The sequence below is a fragment of the Calonectris borealis genome, chromosome 3, assembly GCF_964195595.1.
Source record: "Calonectris borealis chromosome 3, bCalBor7.hap1.2, whole genome shotgun sequence".
NCBI lineage: Eukaryota > Metazoa > Chordata > Aves > Procellariiformes > Procellariidae > Calonectris > Calonectris borealis.
In genome coordinates this window covers 21,465,652-21,480,236 of record NC_134314.1, presented here as the reverse complement: position 1 = coordinate 21,480,236, position 14,585 = coordinate 21,465,652, and the positions used below count along the sequence as shown (strand labels likewise).

At 34.9% G+C, this 14,585-nt stretch overlaps 1 protein-coding gene across 1 annotated transcript in view; it reads left to right on the top strand.

Annotated features, from left to right (window-relative positions):
* Positions 1-14,585, top strand: part of SNTG2 (syntrophin gamma 2) — a 326,817-nt gene that overhangs the window by 289,267 nt on the left and 22,965 nt on the right. Inside the window, exon 14 of the mRNA XM_075145143.1 lies at positions 4,243-4,485. Coding sequence (XP_075001244.1) covers positions 4,243-4,485 — 243 coding nt within the window. The remainder of the gene's footprint in view (positions 1-4,242; positions 4,486-14,585) is intronic.

Here is a 14,585-nt window from a genome sequence, read left to right as displayed (position 1 = left end):
ATACTTTCACTTAATTTCAGTAATTAGAAGTATAAAATTATGTCCTTTTTAGATCATGTGTAATTTGCAAATATTATAGTATATTTTACCTTACAAGGCAACATGGTGCATTTGTGTACCATAGAATTCTTCATTTTTTTCCACCACCTAGAGACAGTGTCACATTTTCTGTTTAGCTTGTCCCAAGCAAGGATTTTGGGCAAAACCTTAGCAGTCTGTTTAAATAATTGACTTACAGAAGATATTTTCTAATAAGTTGCATCAGAAAGATTAATTTAGTTCTCTACCAGCTAATTAAAAACTGCTTTGCAGGTGAGGTAAGGCTAGATGAGAGCCTACTTGCCTGAGAAGTAAAAACAAACGTATTATCAGGGGAAAAAAAAACCTAAAAAGATCAGTCTTTTCAGATAAAATGCTGTTTCACTAAAAAATCACATATCAGCTTTAGTTCTCACCAACTGCTGTCCTTCTCTCTGCTGTTCCTCCTTGACCATGTACTAATGTTGTGGAGAAGCAAGGTTGTCGCTCTGTTACCTGTACAGATCCTGGCTTAACATTGCGCCAAAGAAGAACTGCTTAAGTTTGTTTTTTGGTTTTTGTTTTGTTTTGTTTTGTTTTCTGATGCAACACAGTTATTCAGGACAATTTACAGAAGGAAAAGTGAAAAGAAGAAAAAAAAAAAAATCATAGACCTGATGATAACACTCCATTCCCTTTTACTGTCCCGTTCAGCATAAAGGGGAGTTCTCTGTAGCCCTAAGTGACCAAATTCTTCAAAGAATGGGATGGCAGGGAGTTTCCATGTCCTGACGGCTCAAACTATTTGTCCCAAACTGACTTTCAACAACATAAGCATGTTTCCTACACCAATTTTGTTGACTGTGATTTAAAAAAAAAAAAAAAGATAAATTGAAAACATGATGAAGTTACAGCCAACAGAGCAAGGAGCAGACAGAACTTGACAGAAATCTAGGAAAAATAGCTCTCAAACATGAGCTGACACCTGCATTTTACAGAGGTGTCAGTTCCATTAAGTGGCTGCTAAAAGAGCTTCTGCTGATGTCAGCTGTCAGTTTTGCAGCCCATCACTGCCTGTTTTTTCTCTGTTGTAAGCCTGCTGTCACTGGGCAGGAGAGGAAGGTTGCCTTCTCTGGCAAAAGTGGGGAGAGGGAAGGGTCTTGGGCAGTGCCATGTCAGCCAGGAAAATAGCAGTCGTGGAGTTCAGGACTTGAGCTCAGCTCCAGAGCGCAGGCTGCAGGAGCACAGCCATATTTTTTTGGGCATAGTATTATTTTTAATGTGACCATGTCTCCAGCTGGGTACACGTGAGCAACTTCAGGTTCTGCCCATCATTGAGACATCAGCAAAGAGCAGAGGCTCAGTCCCAGATTATTTGTTCTGTCTCCTTAATCTTTTTTAAAATTTACTTTTTCCTGTTAAATAAGTCAGGCAGCAATGAAATATATACTCATTATGCCTTTTGAAAAGATTTTGCTATGGTTTGGGTTTTGTTTTTTTCTCCTTGAAATGTTACTATTCATTTGAAACTCAGTCCTTCCTTGAATATTCTGGTAATTTCAAGGGCAATCTATCCTTAAAACAAATTCTGCGATACTTTTTCATTAAGAAATAGAAGTATGAAATAAACTACCCAAGATTCAACTCTTTAATGTTCTTGACATTTTAATAAATGAATGCCTAATTGCCAGTCTTCATGAATACATTAGCTAAAGTGCAAAAGCTCAAATTCGACACTTTAACCTCTTTTCTGTTGATTCTTTGGTATACATGACAATGAGGCAAACTGAGCAAATCCAAAAAGATAGAAAAAAATCTTAAGACATTACGGTTTCTACATTGCAGACTTAGAGATTGAGTTTATGTTGTAAAAACTGCTGTTTGGGGAGGGTGTTCTTAAGGATTTTCAGAAGCTGGTTAGAACTAGTGCAAAGCTGTGGAGAGTGCTATTGTATCTTCCCACGAAGGGTGGATTTTAAGGCAAGGTGCACTTGTTACTCACCTAATTGTAAGCTTCTCATCTATGTTTATAATGACACAAGAGTTAAACAGAGAAAATAAGAATCCAATATGGAAATGGCATTTTAAAACAAAATGTTTGCTATATTTTAGATTTGTGTGTTTCTATACATACGTACAAATACACACTTGCATACACAGACATGCATATGCAAGTGTATGAATTAAAATTCATCAATATATCACATACTTGCATATTCACGGACATTTAGAGGTAACAACCAGATGATTGAAAATGTGATCTCTTTTATCTCGTGTGTTTCTTCCTATACCTTGCCTCATAATCCATATTTACTGGAACTGTTACTGAAAACCTGTATTTTTCAGGGGCAAGAATATTAGGTGCATTTTTAAAAGCCACCTGTCCTAAAACCATTTTATTTTCTTTTATTGCTCGGTATTTTCACACATCACATTTTCACATACAAAGTAAAAAATATTAATATAGTAGTCTATGAGCCAGGATGAGCAGTACTGAGTCTTGAAGCAGATGTAGGTGTAATACCTGTCGCTCCGTGGCTGCTGAACACCAGATGATACGCAGGTTTTTTGATCATCTTCCTTTTCACCAGTTCAAAGGAGCATCGTAAAATAACTTTGAACTTTCTCAAGACTGTTCTCTCCTCAGGTAGCTGCAGGGCCATTTTTGACAGCAAAGTGCTGTGTACCCTGGTGGCATTATGTCCTGCTTCTGAGGTGCCCCACAAAACATCCGTAGCTTAACAGACTAGACTTGAGTAAATTGCATAAAGTTACATTTGCCAGCTTTATGTTATTCAGTAATTCACCAACACAAGCAAAATTTTCAGTTCCCATCTGATATTTTCATGCTATTTGTGAATATGAGAGCAGTACACAGAGGAGGGTGTGCTAGCAGAGCATTTGTTTCCTCTGCTTTTCTTTACTAAAAAGTGGATCTTCACTGCTGTCCTGCAAGGGCGGTTGTGTGTGCATCTAGAACAAGAGGGACACAAGATCCTGAACATTTAAGCATTTATTTTACATGTATTGGAATATTTTACGTTACATTTGGATGCTCAAATTCCAGTTGTTTGTTTGTTTTCATGTGCATGGAGTTTCAACTGTAGCCTCAATAGGCTATGATGGACTATTAGAGGTTGTGGAAAAATAAGTTCTAAATCCTTATAAGGCTTATCCTGACTACAAGATTCTAGAACTTGGGTACCACTGCAAAGCTGCATTCTGGTCTTTTCAAAGCCACCTAAGTCCAGTCAAACATGACTGCTTTTGCCTCAGATCCGCTTGACTAGAGGCAAGTCTTCTAAACCTAACCTGGAGTGCTCGAGAAAGAAAATTCTGTTTGCAGGTGACTTCAGAAAATAAGAAATAACATTCTCTTTGCAAATTACTTTTTTTGTTCTTTCATTTTTTTCTGCCCCATGCCATCATAGAGAAATGGAGATAGGAAAGGGCCCTATCTGATAAACAGAAATTTTAAAAAATGTGTAATTTGGAATTCAGTCAGTGAAAGTACTCAGATGTATAAGCAGTACCTTTTTTATTGAGTTTTCTTTTTCTTTATATTTATGCTAATCAATGAAGTCTTGAAAGATTAGGGAAGTTTCTTGTAAGAATTTGTTTTCATTTACAAAACATACCGTTACAGGAATATTTTTTATTATGGAAGACTAATATGAAGTTTCTCTTCTTCATCTTGAAGGTGATGGCAGGATGTCACTTCACGCCCCTAGTAGTTGCAGAGCAGCACTGGCAGCTATTAGGGGACATTTGAAAGCTCACATTGTCATTTCCAGAATTAGCCCTTGAGAGCTTGATAAATGACTGCACCCCTTGGTGTTTAGCATATTGGAACCCAATTAGAACAGAGTAGCTATATTCTCCTGTAAAGCTGGTACACAGCTCTTGAATTGTATTCAAACAATTCAAAGATTTCCTTCTTTTTCACTGTAAACAATATATTGCTACAAACTCCTTTTAAATTATGTATGTATCTATGTATGTATTGCTTAGGTAACTTTCACAGTATTTTGGAACTGCAGAAGTAGCTCGGATTACATGATACAGGGTAAAGTGAATAAGAAGCAAAGAGGGAAGTTGTCTTTGAAGTTATTACTTAATTCTCAGAACATTTCTTCAAGGTAATTATTAACATAATGACATAACGTATCCAAGTACTTATCACTTATAGAAGACAACGTTGCTTTAACTGTTTGTTTTTGCTAGATGAAGAATCACATACTGAAACATGTCTTTCAGCTCTGGCTTGCTGATGATTGCTGGCTACAAGCAAACTTGTACTTAGGTATTCATCAGGACTTTGATCTTGAAGACCAGAGGCCATATTGTTTCAGTGTTATGGTTGGACATGGCAAGAGTCATTATTTCAATGTAGAGCTGGGCAGCGAGTTGGCAATGTGGGAGAAATCATTTCAAAGAGCAATTTTCTTGGAAGTTCAAAGAACAGGGGTAAGTAATGAATAATTTAAATCCTGGAGCCATTTCATCAGTAAAATAAGTATAACAAATTTTTAGATAATTTGTGTGTTTAATAATTGCATCAGATTGATGTGCTCCATGACTAAGGACCTGAGTACACTTTAATACACTGAAGGCTTCTGAAAGCTTCATCATCACATCCATATTTGTATGTCAATGACTATGTAATAACAGTCTCTGAGCGTGTTATGACGATTTGAAAATTCAAGTTGACCTTGATTATAACAAACTGGAAATGAATACATTTTACCACTAGAAAACAATTTCTGTGGAGATTCTTTAGTCCACCTTAAACAGTTTCTTCCAGAAAGCTTATTTTCCACTCACATAAGGTAAATTTGTAATGTTTTACAGAATAGTTCTGTTTTCAAGGAAGAAATATTTTGCTCTTACATTGTTAATTGTAAATCGGGTTTGTCCTTGTTAACATTGGAAGAGTTTGAAGACTCAGCGTAAAAATGAGGGGAAAGTTTATGACAGTCGTAAATTCTCAAAATTAAACATCAGATTATCACTTTCTACTGGCTAGTAAAATTCTTTCAAGTCAATTATTTTCTCAGATCTGAGGGTGCACTTCCTATTAGATGGTTTTAAATTTAAGATCAAGATTCTTGGTATAGTTGTCTAAATGTGGGTGTCTGTTAGCATTGTGGTGACTAAGCTCTGATTAGAATCAGTGAGTGGAGTCCAAAGAATGATTGTGCTTATCCTAAAGCAGATACTTTCTTCTAAAGGAGACATTTTATGGTATGAAAACAGAGAAGATAAATTGATTTTGATATAAGTTGCAACTTAAAGAACCTCTATACTGTTATATAAACAAGTTATTTGCTGAGTATCTAGATCCATGCTCCTAGGTGAACTGGACCAGTGGTATGGGAATGTATGGATTAGACGTATAGGCCTTCTCCAATTAAAAACATATTTACACAGTTTAGCACAAATGCAAACTTGACCTCGTATGTTCGGATTCGCAAGGACCACCTAAAGATGTTTACAATAGCGAGAGCACTGGATCACAGCATTGCATTAGCACAGCCTGCAAGGAGCATGAGCAACACCTAGCACAGGTGTTGAATCAGCTCTTCTAGATTTCCAAATCTCTGGGATTCTTAACAGGTTTGCAGGTGCTTGCTTAGCCTCTTCAGACTGATGAGGTAACAAAAAACATTTTGTAATGGTGATTTTGTTGCTCCTGCACTTCTGAGAAGGAATGCAGTTCTTCAGAAAAAAATTGATTCTTCCTGAAAAATTGCTGGGCATCAGGGAGGGATTAATAATTCATATTGACTATGCATAAAGTATTTTCTCACATGGACTCTTCAAGAAGTTATGATACGACTGTTTGACCAACCATTCAATGATCCTATTTATTATGCATATAAAAAGCAGATAATATATAGTTAAAATTAAGTATAACAAGGGTAGAAATTAGCTGGTTCTGTAGCTGATTCGATTTCTGAAGTATTTATTGTTAAATCTCAAAACTTATTGTTCTTTTACAACCTAACAATCTTAAAATTAAGGGATGATTCTTTGCTTGTGCAATGATCTTTTGTCATTTGAATTCAACAATCTTCTAGACCGGTATCACACAAAAGACATTAATATTTCTTCCATCTGTGGTTTAACCTATCTGAAACTCCAGGAGAGGCATTCAATTAAAATCCTGATTACACTGCTTATGTCTCTATGTGTGTTCCCATGTCTTAGTTTTCTCTCACTCAGTTGCATACATTCAGGTTTGTTGTAAACCAGTATGTCAGTAGGATGCAAAGCACTGTGGCCACTCTCCAGCAGTGAAAAATCTTTTGACTCCACTATTTTCTTCTTCCTTCAAAACATAAATGCTGCTTTGAATGTCCTTCTTTTCAGAAGGATATCAAGAGCAGTATGAATGAGGTGCAACTTAACATTACATAGATTATTTCAAGCCATAGAAAACGAACTGGCATTTCAGCATCCAGAAGATTGAAGGTTGTCACTGGTAGGTTAGATTGTCCATAAAAAATCTTTCTTTTGGAGAAGAACCATAATTGCAGTTGGAAATTCATTTTACTCATAAATGATTGGACAATATTCATGGCAGGTGTTGGATTGCATTGTGTCATTTCAGCCATTCTTATTTAAATGTGGCTTGGTTCTGTTTACTGTTGTGGGTCATTAGGATCTTGTCTTTCACGGAGTTGTTGTTAACCTTATCCTGTACACGTTCTTGATGTTTGGTGTTTCTATAAGAAGAGTTGTATTTCTGAGAAAATTCTGTCCTTACACAGTTTGTGAAAAGAAATGTTAAGGTGCAATGGTACGTTCAAAGGTGCTTTTGAATTCTATACTGCCCATGTTGTGTGATTTTTTTTTATACATTTCTTCTGAAAATGGCAGCAGTGTTAAATGACAGAAAGAATGCAATAAGGCAGAAGGAAATCCCTCTCACAATATCATTCCCCTTTCAGCTATCTTAAAGCCATATTTCAAGCTGCAAATGCTTACAAAAAGGAGTCTACCAAGAAACTGTGAAATTCAGTGATCCTGATACAATGAATCTGTTTACAAACAATTATAGCAAGCAAACTTATGTTAAATCCATGTGCTAAAAATATCTATATTTTCTTCCCATAAAAAATATTGAAGTCACTGATGGCATAATTTGGACAGATGGGGACAATAAAAATGCAATAGAAGTAGGGCAGGAAGGCAGTTGAAAGGCAGAAAAAGTGCTGTTAAAAAGTATTTCCATGAGGTTGGTAACAAAAGTCAGCATTGCAATGGAAGAAGATAGGCAGTGAAGTCCTCTCAATCATAACTAGAAGTTCAATCATCTCCCACAAATCCCAGCAAGCCTCTCTGTCTCACTTGGAACATCCTAAACAGTGCAAGACCAATTAATGATGCTCAGATGAAGTAATTTTTCGTTTTCTTTTTCTTTTTTTAAGTTTTTTACAATGTAGACAGTCTTCAAAAATAAAAGGCTAGCACTTTTTCCAGATTTCTTACTAATTCTTTGACCCTTCAGGGTAGTCTTGTCAGTACTATGGGATTTTATTCCATGTTTTTTCAATGTTGTCTTTTATAAATTACTTTCTCAATATTCTTCCTTCTCCTCAAACTGTTCTTTGCAAAGGAAATTATCTTGACTCATCTGAGTCTTGGATATGATTGTTAAATTAACGCAGAAACATCTTGATAGGATGATTTGGATCTTTGGGGTCTTCAGTCTTCTTCCACAGAAGGACAGAGAAGGATATTGCAATAGTATTTGGTAGTGGACAGAGGAAAGAGTGACAGTAATACATTTTACTGTCAGCTGTAGAAAAGTTAGGCTAACTGTTCTGGCATCTTAAAACTTTGTATTTGTTACATGGATGGCAGAAGACAGAGAAGAGGAATCTGCTTCACAAGATGGAAGAGCTCTCAGGAGACTGAAAAAAACATGCAGGGGGAAAATAATCTATTGCATTGTCACTGAAATACCTGCAGTTGGTGTATATAGTGAGGAGACATGGTTACATGCTCTCCTTGTTTATCTAGCAACTTCTAAACAGGAAAGAAAGTTTTCCCTTCGTGCTTCCAGCTGTGATGCAGATACTGCAAGCTCTTTCAAATCCTCATACAGCTGAATAACCTAGTTTCATGAGACCATTTACTTTGCTTGAACAAAAAAAGTTGTTTAATATGAGTTACTGCAAAAATTAAAATAGATCAGAATTTAGACTCCACTCAATCATAACAAAATAATCAAGAAGTTTTGCTGCATAGTTATTTTCTGTGCTTAAAGGTAAGTACTTCTAGTGAACTTCTTTCCATTTTGTTCTGTAACTCAATGACTGATCTTGACAGACAAAAAACCCTGGAAATAAAAATATAATATGTATTTGTTGAGGACAGGGATATGAATGTATTGTGCTAAGAGAAATGTTAGCAGTAAAATTCATGTTTCTGGAATGATACAAATTCCTCCTGTGAGGAATATACATTAAAAATAACAAAAAAAAAAATTTTTCACAAATGTTGTAATAATATTTCACTTAAATCCATGTCATGTGAACATTATTGGAAATCCAAAAACAGTTTATAATGAACATAAATATATGATGCAATTATCCCTTGTTTTCCTTCTTTACATTTCAGTTAACATGTATCTGCTTCTATGGATGTTTTATCTTTTTGTATGCATTTTTAATATTTACTTATCTTCCTAAGAGTTAACAACAAACCATTCTTTATAGTGAGATTCTTGATGCTGAACATGTAAGCCAGACTGGCTCATTGTGGCTCAGAATTGCTTGCTGATTATGTCTGTTCCTGGATAAATGCAAAAATAATTATTGGGAATAATTGTGCATGCAAACCTGGAGCTTTGTTTCTATAGGATTCCCATTTCATTTTTCTTCCCACAAATATTGTGCTGCTAAACCACCATGATTAAAATTCCTTAAAAAAGAAACAATAGTTAAAATAAATGCAATTAATCAATTCCTTTTCTGTTTTGTAAGCAACAATGAATTCCTTTTCAATATCGGTTGGTCTGGCCAATCTCTGTTTTCATCTGTGAGCATGAGCAATGTTCCACACTTATGAAAGATGAAAGACATGAGAGTAACATATCTTATAGTATCCTTAGTTCGCCATCTTCCTGTTCCAGACTTTAACATTTCCCTCTATACACTGTATGTTCTTTGGGATGATCTATATGAAATGCCTGAGGAGTCTACAACCACCTTATTGACAATTAAAACAAAACAAAACCAAAAAAAAATCACGTAATTATTTTGAAGAAGTGGTTTACAGAATATCTTTTTCTCAGCTTTGTATCTCTTTCCCTTTTTGCTTGATGGACTATCTCTGATTAAGTGTCTGGTCCTGGTTACTTTTTTATATCCTCTCTTCTATTCATCTTTTTTAATTTCCTTGTAATATCTTGTCATAGTTTTTACCAGTTCATCAGTTTTAATTAATTTCTAACCCATTCATAATATTCTTGTCTGAGAAAGATGAAGTTGCTTTCCATGAAACATACATTGTTTATTGTACCAATCCTTTCAGGATCCGTACTGTTGACAGGTTTTGGTTTTCACCTCTTGTTTTTCTAGGAAACATTTATGGTTTTAAAGTTTTCATTATATAACTTATCCATGTAGTGCTTCCCTCTCATCCCTCCTCTGCAGCTCAGGAAATAATCTATGCAATGTTCTCATTCCTACAACCGCTTGCTGTTTGTTCTGGACTGTAACTTAATTTTGCATGCATATTTCTGTTAAAAATCCTCTGAAAGGGTTCACTAGAACTAACTGAAAACATACAGACGTGAATAGGTTGCTTTCAGCTGATTTCAATAACCTCTCCAAGTTCTTTCTCATAATTTCCCTTTAAAAGCGTTCAGTTGACAATATTGTATAAAATATCAATATATTAGTGACTGTATGCATACGTACTACTTCCTAACCTGTCATAAGCCATAACTGGTTTATAACATGGAAAGTAATGCTTATATTTCAAATCACCCACTTGCTTCTATCATGTGTAAAATCACTTATAACGATGAGAGATCAAAAAGAAAGAACTGCGCAAAACTGCACCGACATTTTAAAACCTACGTTTTCACCAAATTAAATGGATAAATAGCTCCCATATTTTGAGCAGCTCCAGAAAGAGCCAAAATTAATTTATGTATTTGGGCTTTTATTCTCAGTCCACTGGAGATAATAACAAACCCATGATTTCAAAATTAGGAGCCAGCTGGAGAAATTCCTTTACATAAAAGTTCAAATGGCTTCTAAACAACTTTTGCCACTGAACATCAATGCACATTTTAGCAACATTCCTTTATATATGCTTAAAGTTGAGTGTTCAGCAAGCCACTGAGAATGTGAACAGTGATGTGAGCTGGTCAGTGATGCAAGGAAGTGTGGAATTAGCCCCATCTGAAACTATTTTTTAGCATGAAAGGTACAAGTCCAATTGAAGATTTTGGATTTAGAGAAAAACTGAATAAAAGAGTTTGTGATGTTTTGATCCAGGCAGCCTAAAAGAAGTTTAGTTCCTGGGTCTTCTTCCTGCAACGTTACACAAAAGGTGTTTTTTAGTCATTCTCCAGTGGCATTTTTAATTGATCTTACTACAGCTAAGTTAGATGTAATCAGAATAGATCTTAGCAACTATGTCCCCACTGGGACTTCAGCAGAGATTAGGTATCTTTTCACTCATCTTTCTATCACAGCTAGCCTAACTCTTCCGACTACCTGATTTCTGAGATACTCAGAAGACTTTGGGTGTCTTAGTAACTCTGCGATCAAAACAAACACACTCATTGTTTCTAGGCATCTTTGGGAATTAAGTGATGCTTGAGAAATGGTAGTCTAAATCACCCTCTGAGACTGAGCAAAAGAAGTCCACCTAAATAAGCAAATCTAGCAGAAATTAGGCAGTCTGAATAAGAAGTAATTGTCATTTCTAGCTTATGAATCTATTAATTCTTCATGGTAAACTGAGAGGAAGAATAAAACAGGATTGGTTGATCACAGTATAATCCTTGTGAGCTCCAAATAATATATTTAAAATGCAAAAATGTTAAATACAGTTGGCAATGCTATCTTGATTTTATATTCTGTGATGATGAAAAAGCATATATGAAACAGAATTATATATAGGAATCCCTTTAAAAATGGAAACGCCACCATATGCTAATTTCAGAACTAATTGCTGAAACAAACAAATAAGCAAAGTGAATATCCTTAAATTCAGGTGAGATATTAAATAGCAGTTAGATTAGGTTAGATTTATAGGGTCATTAAAAGATACTTATCAGTTTGTTACGAGAAGCACTCGGTTTAATTACACAATTAAGTTTTAGATTGTTTTCATTATGTACAGAAAGCTCATTACAATTCCAATTTAACTGGTCATCTTTAGAAATGCTATTAGATTCTAATTCATTTTCACACTGATGCAAAAAACTCACCATTCTCCAACCCAAAGAAAGATGCTGAGAACCGTACGGATTAATTGTAAATACATTTGTAAAAATTATTAATAATTCAACAATTCAGATACCAGGTAAGAATCAAGCAATGCACCTATTATAATTTTTAAAAAAGCAAGAGAATGTACCAATTTACAAGGCTATTGAACAAAATCTTGTTTACATATTCTGTATTTTAAACATGATTAATACAAAATCTTGATTTTCATGAAGCTACACCAATATTTCTAAAAATGGTAGTATGTTCTTAAAATTAGAAATTATTCATGTTGAAAGGGTAAATCCAAAGACTTTTATATATATATCTCTTAATATATTCATATTTATTTATAAAGCCAAAGATTTAGATAACAACTATGTGGTGTGAGTCTAGTTTTGTTATTATTTTCTAGAGGATCTTATAGACTTGAATAAGGATGAAACTACAAAGCTGTCAAGAAGTTACTCTAATGGAATTTCAAATTTATAGAGTAATATTACCTTAGAATTTTGATATTTTATTTTATGTTTTCAAAAGTTGGTGTTCCCTATTATTCTCTGCCCGTGATTCCCTTATAAGAATCAGGTAGAAAAACAAAATCCCAGACCAAGCATCATTGATTCAGAACTGAATTTTGTACTCAGTAATGTCTCTTGTTGACATTTCTAATTAAAATCCTTTTTCAACTGCAAAATTCCAGAATTTGTAGATCACCAGAAAAGAAAAAACCTTTATTATATAATAATAAACTGTATCAAAAACAATTCAGTGCCTTTGCTGAAGTAAACCAGTAGAGTTCCACTAAGGTGAATGGTGCCAGGCTGATTACTACGATTGCTACTGAGAATCTTCCTCAGGTATGTGAAAATATACTTGGGACAATCTACAGGTAGGAAACTGTTAAACAGTCAAGGCACTGTTGTATCTTGCTTTTCTCTATGGAAAAATGAGTTGCTACAAAACCACAAAGCTGCTGCTCAGGCACAGAGATGAGGAAGCACAATCTGTTGCTGACAGAAGCCAAGGCTAAAGAATGCACTTTGAATTTTCACCGCTAGAGGATGACCACTGCTAAGCTGCTGGCCTTTGATTTTGTCCTCCTATCTCCATTTCTCTCACTCCCTTTTCCTACAACCAATTTAAGCCAATTCTGCCTGTTCAGCAGAGGAGGTAGCAAGTCTTCTCTCTTCTGTCAGATTTACATTAGCCATAGGTTCATATCACAGAGGCCATGAGTAGGCAGCCATAAATGCATTATCTGCTCATCTTGCCGAGTAATAGCTGAACCCACAACGGTTTAGGAGAAATTAGTTGACCTATCAGTCTCCCTATAGGAACACAATTCCCTGAAGAGGAACATTTGCTTCAGGCCACATGTGCATGTAGCCCTAGTCTCTGTGTGATAGTGGTTTAATGCTTAATCCCAGTTATGCTGAAGTTTTCTGAAAAGGCAGTCTGTCCAATGAGAGCTCTACTAAGAAAACCATTTTTGCAGTTAGCTGCTATAATGTCATGAGCATTACAAATTGCAAATAGATTAGAGCAGATAGATATTTATTTCAGTTAGAACAGCTGTTGTGTGACTGGAATTTTACTTATGAGTGTGCATCAGATTGTAATAGATGACCTAAAGGCAAAAGTTTCAATCATAGCAGTATCCTGAAAAAGCCAGCATTTAAAACATGAATATATTAAGCATAGGTGCTATTTTCTAAAGCACTAAGCACTGAGCTAGCACCGCTTCTACTGAAATCAATAGAAGCTTTCTTTGAAGTTTGGTGAATGTATAATGAACAATTATTTGAGTCCTTTGAAAAATCTTACTTTTAGTGCCAGTGTGTCTTCTGCATACATATATTCTGAACCGCAGATGTGCATCGATGTTTAAAAAAACCAATTATAATGTCTTCTTGAAATCATCAGATTACAGCACCATCTTTTACAAGAAAATGTCCTTTTTTATACTAATACCCCATCAAGTGTGTAAAAAAAGAGTCATTTTAGGGCATTAAGATGCAATTCCTTCGATTGCAGCAACTGCAGATCTTGAAGGAATGTACAAGATTTTTAATCAGATCTGTTTTGTTTCAATAAAGTGGTTTTAATTGTATTTATCCATAATTATCACAGTTCTATAACCTTTTAATTGTGACATGATGAATTCCTTAAAGGTATGGCCAAATGAGTGGATCTGCCACATTTTGTAAGTGACAATGGTATTCATTCGATCACTCTCACAGAAATTATTTCACTGATCCTTTTGCACAGTTATCTGGAACAGGAATACACCTGAGCTTCGGAAATCTGTTCTGGATGAAATTTCTGAAAACTCTTATGCTTTTGATGAATGTCAGACTTCATTGTCATTTCATTTTCTCATATGTAATGTGGATTCAGAGTGAGAATGCTTTCAATGTACTTTATAAATGTCTTCTGAAAGCTTTGCTTTAAAAAAATATGGTGATATACAATATAAAATATTTTATCCTAAAATAACAATTAGAATTTTAAAATATGAGAAAGCCAAAGTATGTGCATTTTTAATTCAACTGTTTTGAATTTCAAAGAGTTTAAAAAGCACTTCTGTTTAGCACAAGTAATTCTACGCGGAAAGACTGTTGAAGATTTTGCAGGCTGTCTTCAGAATTAAGGGGTTTAATTTTGTATGCCTCCTAGTACACTCTCGGTATGTGGGCTGAGATATATTTCTCAGTACAACCATAACAACTCTAGTTGCTCTTATCATCATCTCCACATCCTACTCAGAGTTTTTTTATGCTAAAAGTGGAATTTTCAAAAAAGCTCATTCTTGACCTAGCTGGTCCCATATTAAGGCTTTTACCAAACTCTATGTTTTGGTAAATACATTGGATGCATTAAGAAACCTTACTACTGTCACTCCTGTATGATTTAATAGCTTGTAAAAAGCTGTTGTATAAAGTCTTAATGCAAGAATCCATGTTCCAAACTGTCTGCTATTGGTATAATTTTTTTTCCTTACCCCCACTGTATTTTAAATGCTGTTGTGCATTATTTTATTTCTAATGCATAATAAAAAAGCACATCATTTAGGTCCTTCTCTATTTCAAGCATTTAAGTTCCTCTGAC